The following is a 16,128-nucleotide window of genomic DNA, read 5'->3' on the forward strand; positions in this document are numbered from 1 at the left end:
ACCACAGACACAAAATTCAATTGGCTTCTGGAGGAACCTTTTTATTGCAATGGAAGCTCGTGTCAGCAGATGGCACTGGAGACAAAGCTGTAAGACTGAACTGCCCCTGTGAATAAGGTACACAGACTGAAATATTTTATCCTTTTTTTCCTTTTATAAAAGTACCATAACTCAAGGGCACCCTGTCTGCCTTGTGTTACAAATTTTTGTGCTAAGTGTGTGCCATCACTCGTGTAAAAGTCACTGATGCAGCCCCATGATCTCTTTTCCATACAGGCAGGTTGAAAAAGTGAACCCTTTTGTCACATTTTGATCTAGTAAAGTGTGCTATTTGGGAAATAGAGACATTTCCTTTACAAAAGGAGAGGTTTTTTGATGAGGAGAAACTAGGAATTCAAGTTTTACATATTTGGCTACATGAAAAATTCTTACCAAAAAAAAAGGATCAATAGGGAACTAGTGATCAGTAACAGTAAAAGTACAGGATGGACTAGGAATTCATTATTGAAAACTATAATGATCACAACATTACATTTAGACAAAAATATATAGATTTGCAACATTACTGAGAGAGAGGAAAAAAAGAAAGGCAAGAAAAGGTCATAAATTTTCAGTGCAATTACCAGACAGAGTTATGTAAGACAAATTTTCTATGATGAGCAGACTGACAAGATTACCTTTTGTATCAATTTTTACTTTGACAATAGAAATAAGTAGAGGGTAAAAAAGATAATTTTGAGAATTATATGGGGGAAAAGTGAAATCTAATCACTGAGAAATATATGAATGAGAGTTCCATATAAAAACCAGGAAAAATAAACTCACTGAACACAAATGGGCCCATCTGTCTTGCCCATTCTGGCAAATTGGTGTAATGGGTAGAAATGATACCTTAATGTAGAGAAGCAAGAAATTTCTTTGGTGTTAGAGTTGAAAAGCAGACTCAATTTGCAGAAGAATGAGCACAATATATCATCTCTGGGAAGAGGGGCCAAATACTGTGAAAAAGAATCTGCTGCAGAGCACTTATTATTGAAAATGCCTGGATGGTTTTGTACAGCAGACCATGAGCCACAGCTTAAAAAAGACATTGTAAATCAAGTCTGAACAAAATAGGCAATGGTCAGCAGCCTATTATCTGAAGGAAGATCAACTTTCATCCTTAATTTCCTTTTTGTTGATTTGTCTCAGGTTGCTGTTAGCATGATCAGAGCACAGATTTCTCATATTCCAGACTTTGAGGCTCACTGGATTGCAATTAATTGCTAATTTGGGTAGGGAATTATGAATAAGTTGGTGATAAGTCTCTATAATGGTCTGCAATCTGTCAATGCACAGAACTTAAAATTTAAGGGAATAACATTATTGCCTTGGTCATGGCTGTCTTTCAATTTCCAACTCATGTCTCCATTTCAAATACAGTCTCACTTTTCATACAGATGTTGAATTACCTTTTGAATCTTACATCCAATTGTGCTAAGGAATTTGTTCATTCATTCACAAAGATCAGGTTATAATAAATGGGCCTATCCCATTTATGTTCTTCTAGTTTCTTTGTCTAAATTATACAGATCAGTAACACACAGAATAGTTTAGCATAGGTTGCCTCTCTGTGTTTTCCATTTTTTTACAGAATAGGTCCCACTGATATGCAGAATCAAGTTTGAAAGAGAAGCTTGGAGATTGGAAGAAGCATTTTTTTATGTAGCATCTGATTCTGATACTTGTCTGGTTCTGATACTTGTCTGTTCCAAGTAACTTTGCTATAAAAAAGAAGATAATTTTAAAATAATAAGCTATCCATTTGTTTAAATTACTTAACACTTACTAGAAGAGATGAACTTTATCTGTTCAGCTTGTTGGAACTTTTTTGGTTTTTAATGGTGACTTTTTAGACAAATTCATGTATATGCTTTAAATTGCTGCATTTTTAAATTGGATTGTTATGAAATGCTGCCAACACTTCTAGTCAAGTGAACATTTGGAATGCAATGATAATTTTGTTCTGGTGGAATAGACCAATCTCAGTGTTTAATAAGCTGTGATAATGATGTTTCAATAAGTGTGATTTATTTTCAAATGCTAAAGCCATTACTTTCATTGTCTATAACTTCAGATTGCAAGAAATTATGTCTGCATTGTAAATTGAACTTTTAAAAATGTATTTATCATTAAGACAAGTTAATTCTGATTTCCTTTGCAGTATATTTTTTGCTTAACACACAATGTCCTGTATTTGCTAGTATCTCAGGACAGATCCTAGATGGTGGTTTAAGGGTAGATCACTTTTTAAGTGCAATTGCTAAACAAACTCCTAAAAGCTTCTTTGTTTAAATTTAGACACCGATTTTCAGCATTTTTCTGAAGACCTGAACATTAGTATATTCTAGTTCAGTCATGCTTAGAAATACTGAGGCCACTTAAAATTTCAAGACTACTTCCAGTATGACGATCTTACCAAAAGTGATAAAATTGGCCACTGAAAGGGCCTGATTAGTTCTATGTTATACAATTTACAGATCAAATTCCTACTTCTATTGGAAAGATTAAGTTATAAAGTTCACTGAATTGGAAAATTAAGAATTGTGAGCCAAATGTTAAATTAATTTAAATTAAAATAATCTTGATGATTTCCCTGGATTTATTTTTGCATAACATAGAACCACCCATATAATGAAACTCAGTCATCCATGAATCCAGGCAACTGAGCTGTATAAATACTTCTAATTTACAACAGCTAAAAATGTTATTATTGTCTTCATATTGAGCTCAGTGATAAAAAATACTGCATTCTTGAACCTCACTGTATGTTTTCTGCATGATAAAATATAAGAAACATAATCCTATTTCTCCTTCCCTGAGGTCAGGTATTTTAAACATTAATAATTTGGTATTATTGATAAGCAATGCTTCCATTAACATTTGAAAAAGTATTTCACTAACATTTATTATTCTGAATGCGGGTTATTGAATAGATCTGTGTCTTGCTAGATTCTTTAAAAATCTTAATATCTTTAATAACAATCATCACGTGTTCTGCTGCTGTCAGAACATTGTGGGGTTCATGGCACTGTTCTACAGGGGCGAGGTGCAAAAGTTAGAAAATTTGTCAAAAATCCTCTTGGCAGGACTATATTTCTCTACACTAGACCTTCCACCCAGTGTATTGATTTCCAACACTTTCTCTCCCCATTTAGTCAAATCTGGTGTATTTTGATTGCTGTCCAAAATATTCAGCTGTAGTGTTGGCAGAAGCCATATGAAACTCAGAAAATTCTCTTCACAGTACAGCTCAGAGAAAGTGAAATGCTTTCTGCAATAACTTTATATCAGTTAAACCTGCCTCAGTTTTTCACATGGTTTTATTTTTGTATTTACTGGCAGTTGCTGAAAATGTCAATCATAATTTCCATTGTGTGTGTTTTACATTAAAGTTGGAACAAGTTGATTTCATCATACTCTTGCCATGATTTTGGGTTTTTTCTGTTTTGCCTTTTGCAAGCATCTATGAATCTTTGTCAGGTTCAATAAATCTGCTTGCTTCCTGGGAAAATATGAAAGTATCACTATTTTTAATTTAGCCAAAAAAACCACAGAATCACAGAATAATTTAGGTTGAATGCGACCTTTAATATCATCAAGTTCAACTGTAAATGTAATACTGCTGAGTCCTTCACTCAGATGAAGCCAGTAAAATCATATTGAAAATATCAAACCACCAAATGTGACTGAGTCAAAGTTCAATGTCATCAGCAAATCAAATAAAAATATTCTCCTTTTCTCTTTTTAGTCACATTTGATTCCAAGTCCAGCTGGATGTTCACTCTTCAAACCTCATATTTTAAAATATTTGGGCCATAAGTATAGTGTCCTTCCACAATAAATAATAATCAGGACTTTAATTTTCTTACTGCAATAGCCTAGATGTTGGATGTAAAATATTTCAAAATTGCAAGGTACTGGTAAAGTAAATTGAATCTGGACTGGTTGGGGTTAGTTCCAAACAATAATGTGTAAATGGTATGAAATGAGAGATGTGGGCTCAGTGTAAAATGTGGAGTAGTCACAGCATTTTTTTATGATGTGCAAAAACCCCCTAGTGGATTAATGTTTTGTCTGATATTAATTAGCCTCCCACAAAGTTTAATGTTCCTGTCATACTTCAGAGCAAAGCCTCTCATTGTAAGGTGTTCTAATTGTAATTCTCCTTTCTATAAATTATTGTGCTGCAGGTGGGAGGAAACATTTTGGAAAGGACTTGGAACATTTCTTATCTTTATTGTTTAGATGTCAATATAGACAAAACTCATGGCCAACATTGTGCAAGTTCCTATAGCCACTTTACTCTTTCAGTAATGGCAGGAGGGACCTACATGCTCAGTGCAGCATTAGTTAAACTGAATCTATGAATATTAGCTTCAAGACAATGCACTACACCTTTCATATGCTAAGATGTGAGCAGGATTTTCAGTATAAAGGTGAATAGTAACACTGCCTTTCTTAAATCCTTCTCTTATTTTGCTGCAACATCACAGAGGGATTTTTCCTTATCTTTAAAAGTTAAACCTCATTCAAAAATATCAGCATATTTCATCTGGGATAGCTGAACCAAGAACAAAAATTTCAAGAATGATAGTGATCTGGGAACAGATGTGTAAAAAATTACTCTAGATACCCCTACAGTTTTGGTACCTTCTCAGAACAGACTATCTACAGAAGCTGCTATTCTCATACTATCAGAGATGGTTTTACCTTTCCAAGGTGCTATAGAACAGGGAGTAGAAGATTTGTCCCTAAATTTTTCATTCCTATGATTTTAGAGTGCAGTTTAATAAAACATCCATTCACATTTTCACTTAGCTTCTTAAGCCTTTACCTGAGAAAGTAGTTTTTCTGCTAAATCCACAAGAGGATTAAAGCATTGTTTATCTCCTCTACTGTACAGACACCTCTTTTTAATTAGTTTTTAGGTCATTGAGAACACAATTCTGTTTTGTGGGTTTGAACATTGAACAGAGTTGTTATGGGCATTTGCAGTTAATTCAAAATATTTTGTGATATTTAATAGGAAAAGTTCAAGGTGAGAAGCAATAGTCTTTCTAATTTCCTCTTCTTGTGATTTTGAAACATTCCTTACTAGACAATATGTTTCATTTGGCAGTACCTTATCATGCAAAGGCATATTCTGATGCCCTCTACAACTAACCATAATTTTTTTTTACATTTCTGTAAAATTTTGTAGGTATTAGCCAGATTGTTTTTTAATGTAAAATGTGTTTCATATGTTTGATGCCCTTACCAAAAACAGGTGAACATAACCATATGAACATATATTAATTTCAGTGAAAAAATGTGTAGCACTATCGTGCTGTTATGACAACCTTGATTTGGGCTTAAAATAAAACCCTCTAATTTTGCTTGCTTTAAGTGGAAAAATCATGTTTCCATACATGTTTCCACCATGTTCTATAAGATTCAATTGTCTCAGAAACTGTCTTTTTGTCAGTTGTAATTCTAGAAAAGTTGACGTGGAGCTGCCATATTGTAAAATCTGAATCTATTAATTCTGCACACTCATGATGTACATAATCCCACCAGAGATGCAGTCTTATCTAGACTATGGAAAAGATGTCTCCTCCCCTGCCATCCACCAATCCAAAGACATTAAATCAGATGCATTAATAATTTTAATTTAACAGTTCCTTTTTAGTCCTTTCCCCACATTGCCACCCCACACAGACACATCCACATGAATCCTTAAAACAAAAACCACAACAAAATGTTTGAGTAGGTGTGAAGTTGGAGTCACTCTGGTGTTTTGCAATTCCCTGTAATGCAATTGATGTTGTTATAGGTGTGCCAATAGTGAATCCTTTAGCATGATCTGGTGGTGAATTGCTACAATACAGCTTTTTCCATCATTCCAAAAATCAATCTTCTTCACTATTCATCTCTTTTTAAAGGCCTTATTCACCCACTCAAGCCAGTGATTGTACTGATTGATTACAACTAAAATTGTCCTGAGTCCCCCACACTGAGAAAGATGCCATACAATGAAGAAGAAAGCAGAACATTTTCATCTTTCTCTTGATTGCTGTTAAAAAATCATTAGTCTAAAATGAAAGGTTGAAGCAGCAGCTGCTCATTGGCTGCACCATAAAGCATCATCAGTTTGCATTTCTGCCTAAATTGACATTTTTAGCTCCTCTTTTATTCACAGAGCCTCTTTCTCAAGCTCTCCCTGTTCTGTTTTAGACACAGAGCTAGACAACATCCACTGCACTGAAAAACTGAAAATATATTTTGATTTTGAGTTAAATCTCTTTCAATAAACATATAGAAACTTTAAACTAGGAGATCATTGTGCAGTGGAGATGACAACAAATGGTTTCTTCAAATGGTTATGCCTGAAAAACCTGTTCAAAGTACTCAAGTACTTAATGCAGGAACAGAATCAAGTTACATGAATTTGATATGTGTTTTTGAAATATTCTTGGGTTATGCAAGAGTGGATTCTGTTCTGAAAGTTTGTTCCATTGAATTTAGCATGGTGAAATGTTTCATCAATGCCATAACTAAAAGCAGTGTGAAAAGGAAAACAGGGCAGCATCTGATTGCATGACACTTGAATCAAATTGAAACAGACATCATCTGTTTGGAGAAAATGAGACTGTGGGTGTCATTCCCATTAAAAACAACTTTCTATATTGAGGCGGAATGATTTTGTAACTTAAGCAGAATCAAATGCATCAATAGTAAAACTTTCTTAAATTTCTCATGAAACCTAACGAATGCTCAGCATTTTATTTCCCTAGAAATTTTGTATTAAATCCACAATAGAGCACTTGATACACAATTAAGCACTTGGTACTCTGTTAAAAGCTCTTTTTTTTTTTTTTTTTTTTTAATTCAGTGCAGCTACTTTAGCCCCACATCTGGTATTTGTCTTCTGTTCTTTATTTGCAGTACCCTGAAGATTTATCAGCTCTGAGATGATAGAAACTGGTGTCTGTTAGAGACACCATGACTTATTTCAGATTTAACAAGGAAGAAAAAACTTAGTGTCTTTCTGACAGTTTTCAACAAGAATTAAAAAAATTACCAAGTGAATAAAAAGTATTACATTTTGAAATGTCAATTCTAGACACATTAGGATTGTTTCAAAGACTTACTTAAATTCTTAGTGTGTTCATAATTAAACTTTTATTGTTAAAATTGTCAATTGTCAATTGATAATTAAAAAAAAATTGTTCTCTTATATCCAATATAAATTTTTCTAAAATTTGACACTTCATGAATATGATTCCAACTACAGGGCTGTGTTTGTCCTCTACTTAGGAAATTCTGTAAACTCTAACTTTGGCACATTGTGCAATATATTAAAGATTATGATCATTTAAAGGATTACTGTGAGGGGAGAATATAAGGATTGTTTAATAGTATTTTGCTCATTAATCAAATTGCTAAGACATAGTTTATTGATCGGAAAAATTGACATAATTTCTTTATACATCATTTGCATTCTTTACTATAATAATGTAAATTCTAAAGCAAATATGGTTTTGTGTGGAATTGATTTACATTTGGACAAAAAATTGGAGCATCAACCCAACTCATTTTAATGGAAAGGAGGTGTGCTCAGTCAATAATCTGCTAAATTTGAAGCAGATCTCCTCTTAACACTGTCTCAGTTGTTAAACAGAGGTTTAGATATAGCATAAAAGTAACTAAGAATTGTTACTGGATGATCATCAAGATCAAATACAAGATGATGCAAGTCCCAGTCAAACTAGCAAGCAACACATTTTGAAAAAAAAAAAAAATTACTATGGCAAGTTCAAATGGATAAAATAAAAATAACCTGGATAAAATACAATTAAAGCTAAGATGAAAAGAAGCTTAAACTTAGGAAAAACAAAACAAAGCATTCAAATTTCTCAAAATGAAAAGGAAACTGGCCCAGAACAAACCTGTCAAGAACTGAGATGGATTAGGAAAGAAACTAATCTAGGACGGGAGGAACACACCTGGATCTAAGGAATGTGTAAGTAAGTGAAACGAGTTAGAATACCATTCATCTCAGATTGATTTACCATCTTTTCCACTTGTCAAAGCAGAAGGGAAGGTGTTTTTCCATTGTAGAAACTACCATGAAGAATATCTAACTGACCCTAAAGTTTAATTTATTTTTTCAGGCATATCAGAGAGGAATATCTTATTGTACCTGGCTTAAAATAACAGCCAAATATTCCTCAGAGAAAGGAACAGAAAGCTTTATGCTATCACTACCAGCCTAATGGGACCTGTACTTACTGTGTACAGTATTTTTTGAGAAAAGGAAGAATTATCCGGCATTCATAACTGCATTACTTCCTTTTGGAATAGAGAAAATAATAGAATGGGCCAAGTTTCACTTAAGGGTTATATAGGACAGTGTGGACAATAAGAAGGGGGTTAGAGCTGTGAAAGTATCAAGCTCTAGAGCCCCTGTCAATCTTTGGAACTGGTGAGAATGCTTTGGGGCATTTGTGGTACAAAACCATCATTCTGAATTGTAAAGTGAAAATTCAGACTTACAGCATAGAGTATTTTAGCTGTTCTGAATTTGTGGAAGTTACTCAAATATAATTGAGGACAAAGTGTTAATTCTGAAAGATGTTCATAATGTGTATCTATAGGTGTCTGAGTTATCAGACCAGAGTCTGTAACTCAAAAGGTACAGAGCAGGGCTCAACCACTGCTGATTTCATTCATTCCCAGTTGAAAAAGCTGCTCCAGTGTTAAGAGCAAAAGTTCATTTTTCAGGATTCCTTAAAAGTAGGTACAGAAAAATACATGCTTCACACTTGCTCGTGTTAAGTAACCCCAGGATGTACCATGGCATACCAGTCTCCCCCTGACTGAAATAGTCTGTTAATATTAGGGACCATGAAGGGTTAACATGGACCAAATCTTGGCCAGTGCTGAATCTTATGACAATTGATATTTAATCTGGGCATATGTGATCACAAATAAAGCTTGGGGAAAAAAAAATACAGGTGTTATCTTATCCATCCCCTAGGAGGGATCCTCTGAGATACCTAGCCTGTTATAAATCCTTTAGCAACCTTCCTATGCTTACCAGTAACAAGCATTGTTTCCAAAAAACAGATTTAAATCTCTGTTGTTACAGTGTATGTCTATGGTTCTATTAACATCAAGACAGAGAAAATAGCTTATTCATGGCTTTTTTCCCATCAGATTTTCATGTGTTCAAGGACAGTTATAAAGTAATTCTACATGGTTGATTTAGGGTTTTTTCCTCCAAACCTTTTTCATGTTTTGAAATTCCTCTCTTAGATAATTAGATAACAATTTTGCTTTTAGACAAGCACATGCTGATTCCAATCTTATATTTGTAGGAAGTGACACATAAAACCTTGGGAAATTATTAGTCACAGAACAATATCCAAATGTGTTTCTAGTGTTCTTGTTGGAGGAATGAGAACATGCTGGGAACTGGGCAAAGGCCATGAGGAACAGCCAGTTTGGGCTCCTACCTGAGAAAGGTGTCAGGCTTTGTTTAATACCTCTGTGATCATATTGTTAAATTCTTATAGTGACATCTGATAAAAAGAGCACAAGCTAATGAGGGAAGCTTGGCGGTGAATTCCTTAAAGACTAAAGATAAATGCTACTATAACAATGAGACAAAATGAAATTCTAGTGAAAAAGCTTCATTGAATAAGAAAAAATTACCCATGGTGAAAGTAGGACCAGTACCATAGGGGCTTTCTCCTGATATCTAAAAAAGAATCTTTTGTGGTGGTGTCATTACTGTCTGATACTGCTGAAGAAAAGTAAAACGGGTCAGCAAAAATGTAGAAGATAATAGAGAAAAGGAGGTGGACAAAGTTTTCTTAAAATCAAACAGCTCTAGAAAAGAAAATTCTTCTGATTTTTTTTTTATAAGTACTGAATGATGCAAATGCTGTGAATGTAGAAAATTTTATTCTAATGCAGCATTTGATGAATACACGAGGTCTTAATGAAATCTTGCAAACTGTGTATTCTTCTGGATACAAACACTTGTATCAGGGCACAGAAAAAAACAACAGAAATTATGGAACACTTATGAAACACCTTAACTGTATTTTGCCTTTAGTGAAGAGAAGGATTGCTGATTTGAAAGTATTATGATATGTTATTTCTCTTTTATCAGACAATTTTTTAATGCACACAGCTGGGATTATGTACCCATAAACAATGGCCTCCTTGAGCACATTTAGAAGTTCAGTCGCACATCATTTTCTCTGTCCATACAATCCCTCCTACAGTCAATCACAGTCTTGCAGGGTCAAGACCTGAGAGTCAAATTTGGGAGAACTTAGAAACAATGACCCTAAACATAAAAATGCTAGAGAATAATGGTAGTCATCAGAAAGAAGTTTGAATATAAACTCTTTGGGCAGGGTTCACTTTTTGCCCAGATATTTGCCTAGAGCCACGTAAGACAGTCTTGGCTTCAGCAGGGTGCTCCAGAAGGTTGTAGGTGCAGTGCCATATTCTCTGGCACTGTGTGAATATCTCAGGTGCCAAAAATCATCAAAGTAGTGCTAGACACGAGTGCTCAGGCAGTGGAAGTGAGCCCTTTAATCCACAGCTAAACCTTTTCCTTCTTTGGCACTGTCAATGGCCTTTATTTCTGATGTTTCAGGAATACCAGACAGCTTGTTGTGTCCTGAAAAACATTTTTGTAACTCTTTGATTTTAACTTACAGTTGTAGGCATGAGATGCACAAATTTTACTCTTTCTCATCCAACTTGTCACAGTTTGTGCAGTATTTTACCAGTTCTAGGCAGGGTTGGTTTGGCCAATATTTTAAGCTCTGTGCTCATTACATCGTGAAAAGACTATCTTATCATAAATCTGCTTTATTAGCAAAGTGACATTTCTTGTAAAAGTGAATTTTATTTACCCAGTATTGCAACATGTTAAAAAACAATATTGTCAGATATCTGTATAAATATTTACCAGTAAAAGGTGCACATACATGATTTTAATACATCAATAATTTTATCAAGGAGAGGTTATTACTCAGAGGAGGTTAAACATTGATGCTTACACATATTCTTTACTCAAAGAAAAAACTAATTCATATTCATGGATGTAATATTTTCTTAGATGACACCATAAAAAGAGACTGTACTGGAAGCTATAAAAGATTATTCTCTGAGAAGACTCTTTGGGTGCATTAAATTAGACAATGAAAGAGAGAACAGACTTTAAGCTTCCTCCACCTTCCTTTTCTGCCTAAGATCTGCTCATTAAAAGTAAAATTGAGCATACCACCCAGGCAAAGTGTCTATGGATGAGTAATATGTGAAATTCATGTCAGCAGTTATATTTTTAAATTTTCTGCATTTTTTTCTTTTCTTCTTTTTAATAAAAGAGAGTTTAAGAAATTTATTGCAGTATTCAAAGAAAATCTCCTTATTGGGACCTATAGGGTGGGGAGGAGAGAAAGGTAAGAGGTGTTATGGCATGTGCAGAGGTGGACATTATTAACTCTTTTGCCACCAGCAATGACTGACAAAATTTTTTCCAAAATACTGTGTAAATATTTTTAAATAAAATAAAATAAAATAAAATAAAATAAAATAAAATAAAATAAAATAAAATAAAATAAAATAAAATAAAATAAAATAAAATAAAATAAAATAATGAATAAAAAATATTTTAAACTGTTTCAATCATGTAAGATGCATCCTTGTAGAAAAGCAATAAGCTCAATGTGACCAGGTGATCTTTTATTGCTCACATTTCATTCATTTCTTCACACCTCACTAAGCTGGTTACATTTAACAGATTCTGACTTTTAACAATGTGAAAGTGAATTTTAATCTCTCCTAACAGTAAATAGTAATACAGAAAAACAGGAGGATTCTGTGCCTACTCAAATCTAGCCAGCACATTCAAGGTATGGGGTTTTAGCAATGTATTTTTTCATGAAGAGACCTACAATGATTTGCCAGATAGATTATATTCGTTATTTTTAGCAAATGTTTTTCACTGCACTGAAGACGCAGAGTTCCAATTAACACAAAGAAAAACCAATAAAGGCTGTGCTTTCAGGCATCATTGATTTAAAATAAATTAATCCCTATCCCATGAAATTTCCATTTAGTTTAATTTTTTATATTATATCATTGACAAGATATTTCCATGCAAATGCATGTTGTAATAGAATAATGCATGAAAGACCAATGGAAAAATTATGCATGTTATTTTAGGTGCTGTACATAATACAACATGGAGAGTTAGTAATGTATGGCTATGTTAAATCCAGGATAAAAATTGGGGAAGAAACAGAACTGAGATTTTTAGTTACAATCAAATGTGGGCTGAGGAAAGAAATGAAGACATCTTACCAAATCAATGAAATAAGGAAATTTGAACTGAATAATATGGCTGAGAGTCTTCAGGTAGAAGATGGAAGAGAGCAGGAAAAGAAAAGATTGCTACATGAAGGAGTAAATTTAAAGGGAGACCACAGATCTCTGTGGTCTAAGTCAGATCACAGATCTGATTTGGCTGCCAATTTACTGAGCAGGGAAACTATGGAATTTCCCTCAGTTCATAGAAATTGAAATGAAAAAAATAGAAATGAAATAAAAAAAATAGAAATGAAAAAATATTGACTCCAATGGATACTAACTACACAATGCTATTTGAATATAAGGTCTCCAGGGTCTTTCTATATGGTACAGATATTTTGCCTGCTGCTATGCTTAGCAATTATCCTAACTTTTTCCTTCTTGTCACTTTTGATTTGTTTTGCAATCTCCCACCTTTCTGCTGACTTCAACAATATATATGGTGTAATCTCAAATGTTGCCACTTTTGAGACAATTTTAGATTAAATACTAAAAAAATCTCAAAAAAATTATCCATTCATTTTACTTTCTTCAGGCTACACTTTATTCTCAGCTGATACAAATCCAAAGCAAATGAGAAGGCATGTGGTCAGATTTTGACAGAAGGAGGAAATTAGATTAATAGAGCAATATAAAGCAAAGATTTCACTTCAGTAACTAGAGGTGTGTCAATATGAGGATTTGTGACTACTGAACGACTGAAAGGAGAATTAAATGGTGCACAAAGATAAACATGGTTACACTGAATATATAAAAATATATCTGATATATCTGAGAGATGAAAAATGATAGAAAAAAGTAAATTTGGGGTAGGCAGATTGAGAGAGACATTTAATTTCTTGTAATTGCATTTCATGAGGAAAGTAATTGTAGGTTAATGTTTTAGGTGAATGCTGCCAAATTGTTCCTCTTTGACTGAAACATGAATGATCCATGAACACCAGATATTATTGTTTTCCATGTTAGCCAAAGATATAAATTTTTATTTCTTTGAATAGTTTAGAGAGCTGCTGTCTAAATATGCATTTTAAGTAGGAATAATGGGACTATTACCAGTTTTCAGGACATTTCAGTCATTCTACTTATTTTCTTCCTTTGACACTTCTCTGTTTGTGGTATCTGGGATTAAGATGGCAGGCAGCTCCAAATATTAATTTCTTAAAACTTTAAAAAGTATTTTCACAGAATTTTATTAAAGGCAGATTTATTACTGAATGAACTGGAATTTTTACTTCTTTTCAACTCCATTACTGTCACCATCATCTTCTTGACTGTCATCTACCCAGCATGGCAAATACTAATTCCCATCTCCACAACATGGCAAAAAATTCTCCCTCCTTCCCCTGTTCCCTTTAGGGAGATTTCTGGATTATTTGAAATTATGATATACACATATATGGATGATCATAAAATGCTCTTACTTTGTCCCCATGACCTTGTGATTCAAAAGACTAGAGAGCTATGAAGTGGCTATAAAAATGAGCCATCAGCAAAATGTTATTTAAATAGCTTTTCCCAACTTAAATCACTGAAAGGTGAGGCAGAAGTAAACATAGGCATGAAAAAAATTCCTTCTATATATGAATAATATAAAAACTATATATTTATATAATAATCTATTCATGAGCTCAAACCTGCAGCCATGATTTAATTGATCAACACGTGTTGATTTTGTTTTAATAGTAATTTGAAAATTTAATTGAAATTTGAAAATGTCACCCAAAATATTTTCACATACTCATAAGCATAATTCTAAGACCTCTCAATGGAAAGTTAATTTTTGTTAGTTTATGAGGTCATTTATACAATTTTGGTTATGTCAGGGCTTTTTCAAGGAATCTTGATTTCAGACCATTGCATAGCTTATTACCCCACTTTGTCAGATTACATGATTCTATCTGGATTTTATTAGCTGGTATCAAACACACATGAAAAAAAAAAGTATGAAAATAATAAATATGCTTTGTCTTTGAGCCTTGCAATAGAGAAAATAGTTAGAGCCAGTAGCATCTCCCCTGGATTTTAGGAGAATGGTATTACCCTGCCTTTCTCCGAGATTGCTGGTTACCTTCTGTCAGTGAGCAACTGTCTCACTGCAAAGCAGGAGCACGATCTCTTTTGTCTGTGATCAAGGCAATTATTTCTTAGAAAGTGGAATTTCTTCACAATGACTATGTACAAGAGAAAACGCAGAAACCAAAGATGTAAGTAAATTATAGTTTTTTTAAATATTCTTACAGAGGAGGGAAAATAAATCTCCAGTTTCATAGAAAACCATGTTTTACTTTACCCTGCTTTGCTTGAATTGTGCCAGGAAAGCAGAAACAATATTCCATTCCAATTATCCCACTGTTTCTCTGTATTAGGTGCATGAAAGAGCTTAAAAAAAAAAAAAAAAAAAAAAAAAAAAAAGCTCACTTGTTACTATGGAAACCCTCAGAAAGTGATTGCTTGATGGCATCAACAAAGAAACAAAGATCAAATATAAGTTTAGTTCAGAAGACTATTCTTTATTCATCCTTAATGAGTGGCTAGCTGTAACCTTTGATTTGATGAGGATGACATGCTTTTTTGTGTAGCTTGCATAAAGAAGCCAGTGATAGCAGAACTCTGAGGGCAGTCATTTTCTTTTCCTACATCACAACTTTGAGAATTAGCTAGTTTGCTAGCAGGGGGGGTAAGAGAAGCTTGCATGTGTCTCTGCTGTGCATTTACAATGCTCCAGCCCTGAAAATTCACTGGCTTCTAAATGCATGACTTCCCAGTCAAGCACCTCTTTGACTTTCTAAATTGCTATGGCATCAGATGTGGGAATTTCAGTGTCAATATTGCCTCCTCTGGAAGCTTATGGAACAGGTGACTGAGGCAAGTGAAAATGTGCTGTGGGTCAGGTCATGAAGTATTTGCTGGTCTAAGAAAATCTAGTAAAAGGCCGAGTTATGAATGGAGAGCATGCTGGAATCTGTGAAAAAAAAGACATTCCTCTAAGAAAAATGCCATATACACTCTGTGTTTTCAGGGAGAGGGCAGGAGGGGAGGAATATCAATTCAAAACCAGATAAGTTTGAACTTCGGAGGGATATATACAGGTATATCACTGACCTCAGTTTCTGGTTCTTGTAGATTAATCAATACAGATGTCCTTCAGTTTGTCTTGCTCAAAAGAAATTAATGTGCTGAATGTAGAAAGTTTGGCAGGACAGATCTCTGCTAAAATCTCTGCAACAGAAATCAATCATCTGCATCATATTCAACAAAATTAATTTTCATAAATTTTGTTTCCATAGTAGCAATGAAAGAAAATTATTTATACACAGGCAAATTATAATTAATCTAGCTCATTTTAGCATATTAATTACTGTCACCATTATTATGTAAACCAGGAGCTCTTTCTATAACCAGCTGCATTCTTGCAATCTCTCCTGTCCAAGCCTGGTTATAGTGTGCAATAAAAAATTGTGCTGGGGTAGATGAGTTGTGTGGGGCTTTTGTTACAAGGATACAGTAATTCATTAAAATGGTACAGGTTGCTTCTAAGAATGCTTTTTGGAAGAGAACCTGGCTTTCACCCCTGCTGACCCCAAGGGAAATCTGTGATTTGTCCAGAGTCAAAAAACCCCAATGAAACATGATCAGAATTCACACTGTAATTATGAGAGTGGAGGTTGCAATGCTTTCTGGTTTAAAACTGTCTTTAATTTTAAGATCCAA

General features: G+C 33.9%; 1 protein-coding gene across 9 annotated transcripts in view; it reads left to right on the top strand.

Annotated features, from left to right (window-relative positions):
- Window positions 1-16,128, top strand: part of RALYL (RALY RNA binding protein like) — a 365,270-nt gene that overhangs the window by 246,988 nt on the left and 102,154 nt on the right. For 3 of the 9 annotated variants that reach the window (XM_079300398.1, XM_079300395.1, XM_079300399.1), the window contains exon 1: window positions 14,494-14,621. The exons of the other annotated variants lie outside the window; for them this stretch is intronic. In XM_079300398.1, coding sequence (XP_079156524.1) covers window positions 14,585-14,621 — 37 coding nt within the window. In that variant the 5' untranslated portion in view covers window positions 14,494-14,584. Of the gene's footprint in view, window positions 1-14,493; window positions 14,622-16,128 lie in introns of those variants that run through there. 9 annotated transcript variants of the gene reach the window in all.

Source organism: Erithacus rubecula (genome assembly GCF_903797595.1).
Source record: "Erithacus rubecula genome assembly, chromosome: 3".
Taxonomy (NCBI): domain Eukaryota; kingdom Metazoa; phylum Chordata; class Aves; order Passeriformes; family Muscicapidae; genus Erithacus; species Erithacus rubecula.